We start from the raw sequence: 15,487 nt of genomic DNA, 5'->3' as shown, positions 1-15,487 counted from the left end.
GCTGTAAATGAGTGCTACAGTTCATGATCCTTTCAATTATGAAATATGAAGAGTAATCTGATTTTATATTTTCGTATGAAAAACAATTTTATGGTGAAATTCAAAGGTAAATTTATGGTGTTTATGAGCCAAATATTATGAGCGAGACAGCTAATGTAAGGTAAGATAGTGATACCTTTCATTTTGAGAAGGGCAAAGAACATCGCAGCCGGCCATTAATGATAACAGATGATGTGATTGAAAAATTTGACAAAAAAATTTGTTAAAACAGCGCTTTGCCTTGTCACAATTGCCTTTGATGTTATATGACTTTGATTTATAAAGTTTTGACTAAAAAATCGGGCTGTTAAAAATTGTGTGCCATATAGGTACTGAAATTGTTAATTGATATATACAAGAAAGAACATCTTGCTGCAGCGTATACATTTTTGCGTGTTATGAAAATGAAGGTGATAAATTGTTTAATCACATTGCTGCTAGAGATTTCTTATTCGAACGTCAAGAAAAGCTGCAATGTTGATGCAATGGTGTCGTTCATAATCTCTAGATTGAAGAAATTCAAACAAGGATGTTCGGTAAACAAACATATGGGTACTGCTTTTTTGGGACAAAAAGAGTATTTTGCTTATTGAATTTAGTGATTACAGAACGAATGTGAAAGCCTATACGTATTGTAAAACGTTTAAATTCTTAGAAGAGCTATTAAAAACAATTATGGGGTGCTATCCTGCAGGTTTTTTTTTGCATAACAATAATCAGTTATACCTGGGAAATCAGATAGTGAGGTTATTAAAAAAACTTTGTTGAAAATCTTCTCATTCACCCTATAGCCCTGCCATAGCTTCCAGTGATTATTTTCTTTTTCTTCACCTTAAGCTGTGGTTTACATCACAAAGATTTGATGATGTAGACAAATTGAAATTAGACATTACTGCATGGTTTAAGTCACTGGTAGAATTTCTTGAAGAGGTAATGAAGAACCCAGTGAAATGCTATGAAATAGGTATTGAAGTTTGACGACAGTTATGAAGAAATGTAGTAAATGAATATAATTTTTGTGCGTAGATATTAAAGTTTGCTCATATTTTTCAGTTTTGTGTTTATTTAAAAATGAAAAACTTTTACAAACGCACCTTGTATATTTATCGCTTACTTTACTCATGTTTATAGCTACAGAAAACTTAATTTGCTACTATAAACATATACAGTATACATTTCTGACAATGATACTAATGTTGACAACTTTTTCCTAAACCAGTACTGCTTTTCTTAAATTTTATTTTTTTAGTTAATATTAGATTTTCATTCATGGTTTATATAAATAATATTTTAACAATGAGGGTGAAGTGCAATTTTTTGTTCATATTAAAATTTGTAGATTTTTCAAAAATAAAAATAGCAAATAAGACAGCTTAAAGACGTACCTTAAAATTTCTCATTCAAAATGCACTGTACAAACATACAAAGTTAACTTAAATTACTGTTAATCAGGTTATCAGATAGTCAAACAGGTACATGAAAACAGATTGAACATTTTTGTAGTGAACTTTTTCATTCTTGGTACTTCCATTTCCCTGGATGTAATTTAATATAATATTTTGCACTAGGTTACTTCAGTAATTCGTCGTTTTCCCACTCATGTTTTAAAAACTGTACTTTCTCAATTCTTAATTATCAAAATGAATAAATTATTTTTACGCTTTTTGATATTCATCTGCGCAACTGAAATAATTAAATATAATTGCTACCACACAGAAAAGTTATAAATACATTAACGAAGAAATTATATTATAGTTGTTAATAATAACGTTAATAATTGTATGAAAATATATCGCTAAATTATTCTTCATATTCTATATTGATGAGTATTATAATTTTTATTTTAATTTACTAATCTAGAAAAAATATGAATAATTTAATTTAAGTGCTGTTGTATAAGTCAACATCTTCTCTTATAATTTCAATTTCAATTTTTTTCTAGGATTTTGTACACCAGAAATAATATAACTTGGCTTTGTTTTTTTTTTTTTTCGATGCGTCAGGATAATTGAAATACAACTTTGATAACAGATGGTGTACTAAATTATTTATGAATACAATAAAAATAAAGCTATTGTTTATGTTTGGTTTGTCATTGATTTGTGATACAACCAGTAATCAGAAATATATGAAATCTGATTCCAACTCATCAGTGTAGAGTAATCAGTCACAATCATAATTTCTTTATCAAATAATTTTTAACTGACATCAATTAAAAAAAGGAAGTTTTTGAATGTCAGCTTGAATTTCTGTTATTTAATACATATTTTATCTTTACCAAACAGATCGATTACAATGATTCCATTATATATTTTATACAATGTTTTGCTGGTGGTCATGTTATAAGACAAGATACTAAAAATATTTCAAAGAACTAGTTTCGTAGTCATCGTCAAAATTTCATTGAGTTATTTCTAAATTCAGTCGGGTTTCATTAATTTTGAAACATGTTTATTCTTGTAGTAGTGAAAGAGTTAAGTGATTTTTATATGCTTTTATTCAACTTGTTCTGTGCACTGTGACGTATGGCAGAATGATCAGAATTTTATCAGCAATACTTAACCAATTCCAAATTACATAGAAGGCTAAAATTTTGTATGTAAGGTTGTTGTCGATGACAATGCATTGTGATTACAAAAAATTCCATAAAAAAATCTATTTTCATAGAAAATTTGTTTTGTAAATAATGGAAATTCAAACAACTGTGTATGCATACGAAAGAGTTCGACGTAGAGTGCCAGTCAGCTGTTTTTTTCTAATATGCAAGAAAATGAATAACCTTTTTTTTTATGTCTTCAGTCATTTGACTGGTTTGATGCAGCTCTCCAAGATTCCCTATCTAGTGCTAGTCGTTTCATTTCAGTATACCCTCTACATCCTACATCCCTAACAATTTGTTTTACATATTCCAAACGTGGCCTGCCTATACAATTTTTCACTTCTACCTGTCCTTCCAATATTAAAGCGACTATTCCAGGATGCCATAGTATGTGGCCTATAACTCTGTCTCTTCTTTTAACTATATTTTTCCAAATGCTTCTCTCTTCATCTATTTGCCGCAATACCTCTTCATTTGTCACTTTATCCACCCATCTGATTTAGGAGCAGTAAATCCGTTTACTGTTTTGTTTTCAGTAGCAGTTAAAATTGAATAAAGCTGTTTTGACAGTGTTGTCAACACAGTTAAAACAGTGCACATTGATCGAATTTTTAACAGCAGAAAATGTGAATCCTATGAATATTTTTCATCATTTAAAAGCGGTTTATGGTAGTAAAACTGTTGACAGAAGTACTGTGAATAGGTGGGTATTGAAATTTTGCGAATGTGAAGCTGGTGAGGTGACAATTGAGGACGCACCTCACAGCGGATGACCAGTTTTTGTGACTTATGAGAAACATTGAAAGGAGGTAGATGATTTACTTCAAAGTGTCCAGTGAATCACCCAGCAATGCATCATCACTATTCAGTAAAGCATATCTAAAGAACGAGTAGGCCATATTATCGAGCAAAATTGGGTTACCATAAAATCTGTGCACGATGGGTACCGTGCAAACTTTCTGATGGCTCTCTGTAAGCTGAAGTTTGAGCTTATTCTGCATCCACCATACTTGCCGGATTTGACTCTGTCATTTCATCTCAAGAGGGATCTCAAAGGATCATTACACCATTGATGATGAGGTGAAGAAAGCTGTGGCCATTTGAATCCGAGAAAGACAGCCAGAATTTTTCAATGACGGAATGCAAAAACTTGTCACACATAGGGAAAAGTCTATCAATGTAAACATGAATTATATTAAAAAATAAACACTGCATTTTGTAGCTAAGGTATTGTACTTTTATTCATTTTTTATTTCATCCAATATCTCTTTTCATTTTCATGCTATGCATATATATGTAAAATTTATCAGCTGAGCCTCGTACAATGAAAGGCGCCCCTCGCTTTTATTATTCATAATATATAATGTAAAGGAATTATGACAAATAAATTTATTCAATATTCGTTATTATAATTGAATGTAGCTGAGAGATTTAATAAATAAATATTCACATATAAGTACGTTCACTATCATGAATAGAAACAGGTTTATAAATCATAATTATCAATATAAACGAAATGTTATTTTAATTTAATCAAACAGCCCATAATAAACATTTATTCTTGATTTAATATGAAAGTGAAATTATTTTTATTTTTTTAGTGCATCTTTAAATATATTTGTATTAAGAAATTTTTCCAGTTAATTTATACTTTAATTCAATAATTAGTAAATAGTTTTTTAATTTTTTTTTTTTATGTAACTTTTGATCAGACACCTGGTTCACAGTTTTACTTAATACGATTATGTATATTTATAATAATTTTAATTATGCAATAATTCTCCCTTTTTGTCTTTCTCATATTCATTCTCATTTATCTCGTTCTCCTCGCTTTTATTAAGTTTTTTTGTAAAATGATAATAATAAAAAAATATCAAATTTGTTTTACCTTTACAACTCTAGATAAAAAAAAAATATTTTTCTAATTTGTAATTTTTTTCTGTAACAGGAACCAAAGGAACTAGAACAAATGATGACTAAAGTATTTCGATTGGGATTGGAAGGTCTTGTTTTAAAGGATGTATTGGTAAATAGTATTATATTTTTTCCATTCAATTTTTAAGATTACTGAAATATAAATTTGAAACTCTGTTATACTTTTCTATTTGTCAATTACAGTAGAATATTTCTTAAACTATAGTATGGAAAAACATAATATTTGATTTGTAGCTTAAAACAGTGAATCTCAGACATAGAAATGAAATAATTTTGGTTTCCAAAATATTTTTTGAAAATACATAATTTTTTTTTGTTGTTGATTGTTTGGGATATTAAATGAAAATCTCATGTAGTACAGGTTATTAGTTTTTCTCATTAATAGTTTTATTTCACAACATGGATAAGGCTTAATAATGAATAGAATACTTTTACATGTGTATGAGGTGTAAATATGATTTAATAGCTTCTTGGATTATTTCGTATGTAGCTGGCTCAATATCTGCTGAAAATATTTATATATCTTTTAAGCATATCATAAATCTGTCTGTGTGTGTGTGTGTCGCGTGCGCACATACTAGCTCCCCGTCGCAGCTTCACCTGTGCTATATGGTTACTTATGTTTCCCATAGCGGCCAATCTTTTTATTTATATTTTTTAGTCAAGTAACCAGAGGAAAATGCAACCAGTCTTACATACAGTAACAGTGGCAGTGGTTGTGTTGGTTGAGCCCAGTGCCATATACTTTTGCACCTCTTAAAAAAATCAGAATTAAAAAAAGCCCAAAAATGGTTTTAAAATATTTATCTGAAGAATATCTACAAGCCCCCTCATCTGACACCCAATTTTTTATAGCCCAATTTTTTAATAAAAACTTCATAAATAAAAGATTGTAAAACATCAGTAATTATCTAAGGTAATTGTGGTGCACACTAGTTTTGTTGGATTTTCTTTAATTTTTTCAGTCAACTCATCTGTTACCACTGACAGCCGGCCAGTACATTCATGATGAATGTTCATTTGCTCTTTTCAAAATGAGGTGTTAGAATGCATACTTAACCTATTGCCTGCTGTATTTTTTTTATATTTGTAATCTTTGCTCATTATAAATCTCCATTGTCCACTATTCGCATTTCTATTGGTGCATTACAGTACACTCTTTTACATATTTTTTAAACTTTTGCCTCTTCTAACGCTACCTGTCAGTCATTGGTAGAACTATTTGTGTTACTTAACAGTGTTATCAGCTGTATAAAAGTCTATCTTATCAGGCTCCAGCAGTATCAATCCTATACATCTGATATCACATCAAAGTGATTGTAAATTTTGCTTTTACCAACTACCTACAATCTGAATGTGACAAAAGGGAAATTGTGGAGGAATAGCTGCTTCTTAAGTACTTACACCATACTCATACAGGACATATGTAACTAGTACTATAGCCAATGTGTTAATCCTTTTTACATCTGTTGCTTAGCTTCTCTTCCTACTTTTTTTTTTTTGGTTGGCATAGGAAATTGTCATGAAAATAAATTTGTAATTTCTTATTTTATTTTCATTAAAATTATCATTTATTACCTCTAATTACAAATTTATGTTATTATTACATTATTTTTTTTTATTACCATTACGTATTTTTGTTGTATTAAGAATCTTGGTAGAAAAAATAATAATTTATCCATATATGTAATGATTATAAAACAAAACTTTTACTCTTATAATAATTAAAATTTTTAACTGATTCTTATAATTTGGTAATTATTGTAATTTTCTCACTTCTATTTAGAATTAATTAGTTATTTCATTTTTATTAACTTGTTACATTATTTTTATCTCTTTTTCTCTAGAGTCCTTATGAGCCTGGTAAACGTCACTGGTTAAAAGTTAAAAAAGATTATTTGTTCGACGGTGCTATGGCCGATTCAGCTGATTTAGTTGTAATAGGAGCATGGTATGGTACTGGACAAAAAGGTACTTATTCAAAATTATTTAACGTTTTCATTGTTCTAGTAACAATAATAATAATAATTAAAGGATGTAAGATTCTTTATGAAGTATTAGTGTGGCATATTTATTTAATTATGTTAAATTAGTATAATACTTTAACGGTTAGAGAATCTTTTAGTAATAGAAAGTGCTAGAATAAGAAAGAGAGAGAGAAAATGAAAAATGTAAATCAGTGAACAAATTAACAAAGACGGAAAAATTAAAAACAATTTCTAAAATATTATAGAAGGTTTTGATAATAGAAATGATTCTCACTTGAACAAACAAAAGGGTAGATTGTTTGCTGTTATTACAGGTCAAGCACTCGGCCAGAGGTATAAATACTGCTGGGGATCAGCAAATATAAGTATTGCGATGTGCAATAATTACGATGAGACAGTGTGCAACAAACATTCAAAGAGTGAGTCATAAGATTATTCCATTTTGAGACAATGTCCTTGTCTACAGTTAAGAACGAGAAGCTATTGGGTGAGTTCATTGTGAACAGGGAAAAACGTGACATTATTCATTAATAAAAGTGTAAGATATTTTTCTTTTATAAACATTAAAACTAAATAATTCTTCTTTAATGTTAATTTGCTAAATTTACGATTGTTATCTTGATTTTTAATCTTTTTAACGTGCTGTTAATTTGTATTAGCTATTGTAGAGTTCACAGTAAAATCAAAATTGTATTTGCAGTTTATAATTTACATTTTTAGTACAAAATAATTTATTTAAGAGTAAATAAATTGTATTTTAAGAATTTTTAGATGTACTATCTCTCAATATCATTGTGGAACCAGTAACACATGACAATTCATTTATTATATTGTATGTTATTATTTCAACCAGTTTTTCCAGCTTGCTGTCAGATGTGGGTGTGTGTCTATAGGTAGATGCAATTACTGCTACCAGCTTGCCAGGCCTGCAACTGCAAGTGTACATGAATCGGTATACATGTAGTCCTCAACAGACTCAGGTCGACTACTCCTGAGACATGCGGTTAATTGAAACTCAACCACCAAAGAACACTGGTATCTACAGTCTAGTATTCAAATCTATATAAAAGCAACTGCCTTTACAAGGACTCAGACCTGTGAATTCTTGATTTTTAAAATCAGCTGATTTTGCGTTGACGAGTTTAACCACTAGACTAACCTGGCGGGTTTATATTATATGTAAAAAGATAAAAGTATAACTTCATTTTTTAAATAAATTAATGCATAGACAGTATGTATGTGTTATTTTTTGAAATTAACAAGATATAATGTACCAAAACAGTTAACATATAGTAGCGATTCTGAAATTCTCAAATCGCATAATTAGTCCACAATTAAAATAATTGCACTAAGTTAAAATAATAAAGTAGCTGTTTTTCAAATTGTATTATGTAGTGGGTTGTTGGAATAATGCTTTTTAGATGCTTGATGCATGCTCTCTCTAGGATCAAATGAAATACTGAGGTCTCTTCTTATTATAATCTAAATGAAAAAAAAAAATCATCTGTGTGATATTGCTGCATAAATGTCAGTACTGAAAACATTCTTTTGATTTTCTATTGTTGCTCACCCAGTTATTGTGAAATCCATTATGTGATGTTACAATGCATTGTCACAAAGTAAAAAAAAAAGAAATGTTTAGGAGAATGTTGGATGATTTGTAAAAAATCATACTTTAATTATTCAAGATTTTGTCACCATCACATTGTGATACGTGATAAGCACGCTAGTTGATCTTTATCATGGACTTCATTTCTCAATTCCTGATCTTTGAACAACCGTAAAATTCATTTGGCTTCATTGATATTGAAAAAGTCTTTGATAATGTTAATGTTAACTTTTAGAGATTTTAAGGTTAAAAGGTAACTATTTCATTTTATAAACATTATTAGAGGATTATATAAGAACACCGCTGTAAGAATTAGTGTGAAAGGTAAATTGCTCAAGACGAATAACGATATACGATTGTATATGTTCTTTGTCACATACATTATTTAATATTTTTATAGGTCACATTTTTTGACAACTGAAAGAAAATTATTGTTTAGAAATTAGACTGAGTAAAGAAGAACACCTAAGCAGAATACTTTATGCAGACGAAATGATTTTATTACAAGATAGTATAGATAGTTTACAAATTTACATTTGCAATAAAGATAAATGAATATAATTTGATGATATCTGCTGCTAAAACTGAAGTCATAGCTTTTAAAGTGAAATACCCAGTAAAAACAAAAATTATAACAAATAATAAAGAAGTTGAACAAGTTAGTCAATTTTACTACTTGGAATGTGATATTTCTTCTGAAAATGATCTGGATGTTAAGAATAAAATTGCGAAATTAATTTAATTTGTAAAATAATTCATAGAACGCTATGAAAAATGATAAAACAAGACATCAGACTGAAGTTCTGTAAAACAATAGTTGTTCCTACTTTAATGTATTGGTACTGAGACTTGGGCAAATAGAAAGAAATGAAATTCCTCCATTCATTAAAGGGATATACTTAATTTGATTGATTAAGAAACGAGGATATTTGTTTAGAATTGCAGATATTTCCTCTAAATGAAGATATTAAGGAATATAGATTTAATTGGAGTGAACATGACAGAAGAACGGTGTTATCAGTCTTTACCAAAAAATGCAAACTCAGGGAAAGTGTATTTTTTGGCCTTCCAAAAAAGAGATGGGTGCTGGAACAGGCAGTTCTGACTAATTCACAAAGGCAGACAAAGAAGAAGAAGAATATCACTTCCTCACATCATGTTTATTCATTACTATATTGTTATTTCTATTCTAATTGTTGACAAACATTGGCAGGTTGTATTCTATGAGGATTAAAAATGTAAATGCACTTAATATGAATACTTCACTTAGTTACCAGTTGGTGGGATTTTACTTTTTAGGTTCCACTGTAACAATGCATAACTTACTACACAAAAACACGTATTAAAGCATGTAACTCTGAGAACGCGTAGGAAAAAGGTTATAAAGACTGGCCAACTTCAAATCAGAAAGAAGGAATGACCTGCATAGTCACTTATTCAAATATTATTTACTTACTGGATTACCCTGGTAACAAACAAAACCTGTTAAAAATTGTTCAGTAGTTTTAACTTTGAATTTTATTTAACCCAATTGTTTTAGTTTCTTCAGTATTTGTTTTTTTATTTATTTATTATTATTTTAGGTGGTATGATGTCTGTATTCTTAATGGGCTGTTATGATCATCACAGAAAAAAATGGTGTACTGTTACAAAAGTTCACACAGGTCATGATGATAAAACTTTAGAGAGGCTTCAGGTATATTTTTTTTATATTTGTTCAATTAAATTGACATTAAGTTTGTTTATTATTCCCTATTTGATGTTATTACAAAAGAATAGAAGTAATGTTCAATTTAGAAGTAAGACTGACTCTTTTATTAAAATTAATTAAATTTTATTAATCTTGTATGCGTACATTACAAAGAACCCAATTGTACTGATGTATAAGTTTTCCTCATTAGAAAAATTTTAACAGATTAGATTACAATTATAATTACTCATTTTAGTTAATGAGTACTTTTATCAGTATAATATTATTTAAAATTTTGCATGTTTTTAAAGATTATTTATTACAGTAGAATCGACTGCCCTGGATGTAACGCTTTATATCATTCATTTAAATCTTTAAAGAAACAAGATGATTTTTAAATCTTGTAAAGCTTTTTATGCAGTTTTGTTTTCTCAGATTTCCTACCAATTTACAGTCTTTCTAATAGAGAGGTAAAAATTATGTCTTTTAATTTTGATGCATCTCATATTCCAGCAGAAAATAATAGTTAAAAAACTATTGGCACTATCTATATTTTTTCAGTCTTTTTGAAAAAATTCATAATCTTTAATTGGGAAACGAATAAAAAATATTTTATTTATATTGTTAAATTTCTTTATATAAATAATTTCTGTATAACAATTGATAGTCCATTATAGCAGCCAAATCTACCACCACACGTAGAATGTATTGCTGTACGACTCTACAAATGAAAATTAAATAAACTATTTCATGATTTGGCTTGAAGAATCTCAACAAAACCAAAGGAAAAAGTTTTATTAGAGCTGTGTGACAAAATACAAAATAAATTAATAAAATAAAAAATTGTTTAATTTTTCGTTAATATTGTGATACATAGAAAAGCTTCCAGTATTGAAATGCAAGAATAAGTGAAGAATGCAAACCAATAAATTTATTAAAAAATACAAATTTTATTTTTATTTCGACAAGACACAAGTCAGTCTTGAAAATGTTGTAGCCATTATTAAAAACAAACATCTCATGTTAGGCTTGTTAAATGAAAGTATAAAATAAATTTTTTTTCTTTTATTGAGCTAAGTAAGTTTACTGTTATACAATAACATGTCAGATCCATCAAAATGCAGGTGGATAGTCAGCTTGTGTAAGTAAAATTTTTATTTTGCTGACTTCAGAGGTTATCTATATAGTAAATATTTTAAGAGAAAAAAACTGTGATTAGTGATTCTTGTATTTCAGATGCTTGATAACCATCACAACCGTAATAAAGATTGCAATAGATAATGTAAAGCAACAAAAGAGAAAAATGTATATCTATTTTAGCTCAACTAGAGTTGAAAATTTAGAAAAATAATAATAATAAACATTTTTTTAGCATAACTCTAAACTTTTTTTGTAACTTTTGTACTTAATTTATTTCCTTACTTTATTTAATTTTCATAAGTTCTCGTACATTGTATAAACTATTTGTAAAATGTTATCTTTTTCATTTTCTACTGACTACAGTTAGTAGTACATTAGTTAGTTTCTACTACTGACTAGTTAGTTAATTATACTACTGACTACAGTTATAGTAGTATAATTTAATTCGTTTTATTTATTTTCAGACTGAACTGGATATGGTCAAAATCAGTAAAGACCAAACAAAAGTACCTGACTGGTTATTATGTACAAAAACAATGATACCTGATTTTGTGGCTAGAAATCCAAAGGTAATTTTATTTTTTAATTATTCATATTATTTATAATTTATTTGATTGTATTTTAATTCTGGGTTTTGAACAAAATGGTAAACTACACCGCAATCTACTCTAATTAGGAGTTCTTTTTTTATCATTCCTTCTACTTCTCTTCAATTTCCTTATTGTTTTCCTCATGTGTGATTACATACTATTATAGACTAAATAATATTGTTACTTTTTAATCCAGAAATTTATGTTTTTCAAAAATACTTTTGATATTATTTTACTATTATTAATATTGATTTTTTTGCTGACTTTATTCATATTTTCTAATTTAAACGAGCATTCTGCGTTGTTGTTTTTATTTTATGTATTCTTTGTTACAGATTCATTTTTATTATTTTTAATTTTATTTTTTATCATGAGTTATTAATTTTATGTTTGTTTTTTTTCTAATGGTGAAATACCACATTATTTATTTTTATTTTACTTAAATTTTGTTTACTCCGTTCTATAAAATTAAGTTACATATTATTTAATATAATTCAATCTGATATTTATAAAAATGTCTTGTCTCTGGTAGGAAAATGAATTTGACAAAGTTGGTTATAAAATGATTCTAAATTGAGTGAATAGAAATAAATTTTGAAAATTTTTATAAAATAGAATACATTGATTAATTAATAAATATAGAATTTAGATGAATAATTACTTAATTATTTTAGATTTGGAATTTTAGAATTGTTTATCATGATATAAAAGTTCAATATTCTAAATTGAAGTCATCTGTTTGACAGAAAATGTTATGTAACACTTTGTTATAAATAAAGAAATTTCTGTTCCAATTACATTTGTGTTGCCTTTTCACTGGTAGATCAACAGTTAGAATTTGTACAAGATGTTCGATATTTTTAATGGTTTTTTTTGTAAATTTTTTGGTAGCTTTGTTTAATGTAGTCTGTTACAATGGGTAATTTTAGGACTTTATGTAGTGCTTGTTAATGACATAAAAGGATGTGTTCATGGTAGTTCAAAGCACATTGGATTTGTGTCTTTTTAGAATGTTCCATGTTAGATTTACAACTATCGAATATTGATCAACTGTATCCCCGAATGGGTCTAATAAACAATTTATATATAGTATGTTTTAAGTAAGTCTATGAAATTTATTACATAGTAATTACTATATAGTAAAAGTATGGATTAGAGTTGAGGAAGAGCTTAGTCAAATGCAATGTAAAAGTATCTTGTTGAATGGAAGTGAAGTATGGGCGATGAAAAAGAGAGAGAAGAACTAGATTGATGCTTTAAGATGTGTTATGGAAAAGGATGAAGAAAGTAATATGGATAGATAAAGTGAGGAAAGAGTATGTCTTGAACAAAATTAAAGAAGAAAGAGCACTTATGTGAGAAGTACACAAAAGAAAAGGAAGCTGGTAAGGATATGTTGTTAGAGGAAGTGGAATTTTGACAACTGCATTGGAAGGGTCAGTAGAAGGAAAACGGAAGGGAGAAAAAAGAAGAAGAAGATGATAAAGTTAATAAGGTGAAGGTTGGAAACAACAAGGTGATAATGGAGAAGACTAGGGACAGAAATGGATGAAGGTGGCGTTAAGGGACTTGCTGCCAGGGAGAGCACAGGATTATTATGAACTTTTAATTAATTAATGAACTTTTAATTAATCTAATTGACCAATAGAGATTGAAAACTAAAAAATAAATCAACTTTTTTTACCTAAAACTAAGATCATATAATCACAAATGGAAATGCATGTTGCATAGTTTTAATTTTCCAAATTTTAATAATAAGCACTGAATAAAAATTAAAAATTTTGGAAAAAATGACCTACAATTGAAACCCAACATCACTGTATATGTAATAACTGACATCTCAAAGTAATATTAAAATAACTTTAAACAAATTGTAATATCTTATATACTTCAGTAATAAATAAACATTTGATACTTTTATACATTCCAGTAAGATTTTTATGATCCCAGACTACAGTACCATGTAATCGTCACAAGAGAAACAGAGCAGTTTTTCAGTTTTTGGAAACTGAAAGCATTTTGAAAATACACTCATAGGTAGGCTTACAACAAGTGCCCAAAACTTAGAAAGGATTCGCCTGTCCTTCCAACAAAGTCCAAAATGTTCATTTTGTAATGTTAATTGTTTATAAACATTACTAAAAGTCCATTATATTGAAAATCAATTAAAACTTTATGCTTATAAAATAGAACTACCGTATAAAATTAAGCCTAACAATAAGCCACAAAGAGTTTTAATTTATAAACACCTTGTTTGACTTCAGATTTCCTGATGAAAACTATCTGCAGCACATTTTATTTAACGATGAAACAACATTTTATACTCATGAAGTCATCAATTGCCGTAATTGTTGATCATGGGACTCAGAAATCTTCACAAATCCATGGAATTTGTCCGAAACTGTCAAAAGATGAATGTCTAGTGTGTTATCATGCATAATCAAATTTTTGAACCCTTTTTTCTCACAAGCAAACTATTACAAGCATAGTGTACATGGGCGTGTTAGAGTAACTTGTGTTTTCACTGATTGAAAATATGGAAGGTATAATTTTCCAAGATGATGGAGCCCCTCCATATCAAACAAAAGTTTTGCAGACTGGAATGACAGATTCCAGAAGGCAAAATAAGCAAAGAACCTCCCATTACTTCACTACCTTGAAGTTCCGATTTAACACCAATGGATTTCATCTTTTGGACCTATATAGAAGACACTGTATACCAAGAAAAATTCACTCACTCAACCATCTGCACCAAAGAATAATAGCAGTGTGTGATTCCTGTAAACATGCTTTCCAGAGTGTGGAATTAGGTGGATTATTGGTTGATACTGGTCTGTAAACAGTACTACTTGGATTTCATTAAGAAGGGAAAAACTGTAGACTTTGTTCTTTATATAAATGTAATAAAGTAAATTTAATTTAAAACCACTGTATTTAATGAGATACATAAATTAGATTTATAATGTACTTAATCAAAACAGAAAGGTTTTAAAACATTTTTATTGATAATTGTTTCTACTTACATAAAATGCATAATTTTATTTTTCATTTACTGTATAAAAATTAGTTTTTATTTAAAGAATCTTTTTTTTTATTTCTGTTTGTTAATAATAGGCACAACCTGTATGGGAAATAACAGGTGCTGAATTCACCAAACATGATGTTCATACAGCGGCTGGTATATCTGTTCGTTTTCCTCGTGTTACTCGGATCAGATCTGATAAGAATTGGGAAACTGCTACAAGTTTATCTGAATTAAAAGTATATACTAAAATATAAAACATTAGTTATACCTCATTATATTGGTGCATAAATTTTTTTTTTTTTTTTTTTGTTTAATGGTTTGATGCTGTCTGTTTTGTTCTTATTTAATTTATATATATATATATATATTTACACAACATTATTCATCTTCAATAATCTGTTACATTTATTACAAAATTTATGTTCTGTTTTTTTTTTAGTTTTGTAAGTTATTTGCAGCTGGCTTATTTATCAAGATTCTTCAACATCAGGTCAGGTGTCCCTCAGGGTTCAGTGCTGAGTCATGCGCTGTATTTAGTATTCACTGTGGACCTCCCAACCCTGAAAAATTGCACCATCACCTCATTTCCAATGATACAGTTCTCCTTGTCATTGACAAAGACCTTGGACTAACCGTAAGAGGACTACAATCAGAGTTAGACCTTATCTGCCCATGACTAAAGAAATGGAGGTTACAAATTAATCAGAATAAATCAAAGCACATCACATTTGCCATGAGAACAGGTGGTTGTCCCAGTGTGAACATGGACAGTGTTTTTAACAAAAATAGGTGAAATAATAATCGCCTATTATGTCTGTTAACAGCTTCATGTAAAGTAAATGAGGCTTTGTCAGTGAACATTATGGTGAAGC

At 28.5% G+C, this 15,487-nt stretch overlaps 1 protein-coding gene across 4 annotated transcripts in view; it reads left to right on the top strand.

Annotated features, from left to right (window-relative positions):
* The window catches only part of DNAlig3 (DNA ligase 3), a 266,939-nt gene that overhangs the window by 237,515 nt on the left and 13,937 nt on the right, over window positions 1-15,487 (top strand). For all 4 annotated transcript variants that reach the window (XM_075380964.1, XM_075380965.1, XM_075380967.1 and 1 more), the window contains 5 exons: window positions 4,587-4,664; window positions 6,421-6,544; window positions 9,754-9,866; window positions 11,465-11,569; window positions 14,705-14,851. In XM_075380964.1, the coding sequence (XP_075237079.1) occupies window positions 4,587-4,664; window positions 6,421-6,544; window positions 9,754-9,866; window positions 11,465-11,569; window positions 14,705-14,851 (567 nt within the window). The remainder of the gene's footprint in view (window positions 1-4,586; window positions 4,665-6,420; window positions 6,545-9,753; window positions 9,867-11,464; window positions 11,570-14,704; window positions 14,852-15,487) is intronic.

Source organism: Lycorma delicatula, chromosome 13, assembly GCF_047948215.1.
Source record: "Lycorma delicatula isolate Av1 chromosome 13, ASM4794821v1, whole genome shotgun sequence".
Lineage (NCBI taxonomy): Eukaryota > Metazoa > Arthropoda > Insecta > Hemiptera > Fulgoridae > Lycorma > Lycorma delicatula.
This window is presented reverse-complemented; position numbering and strand designations above follow the sequence as displayed.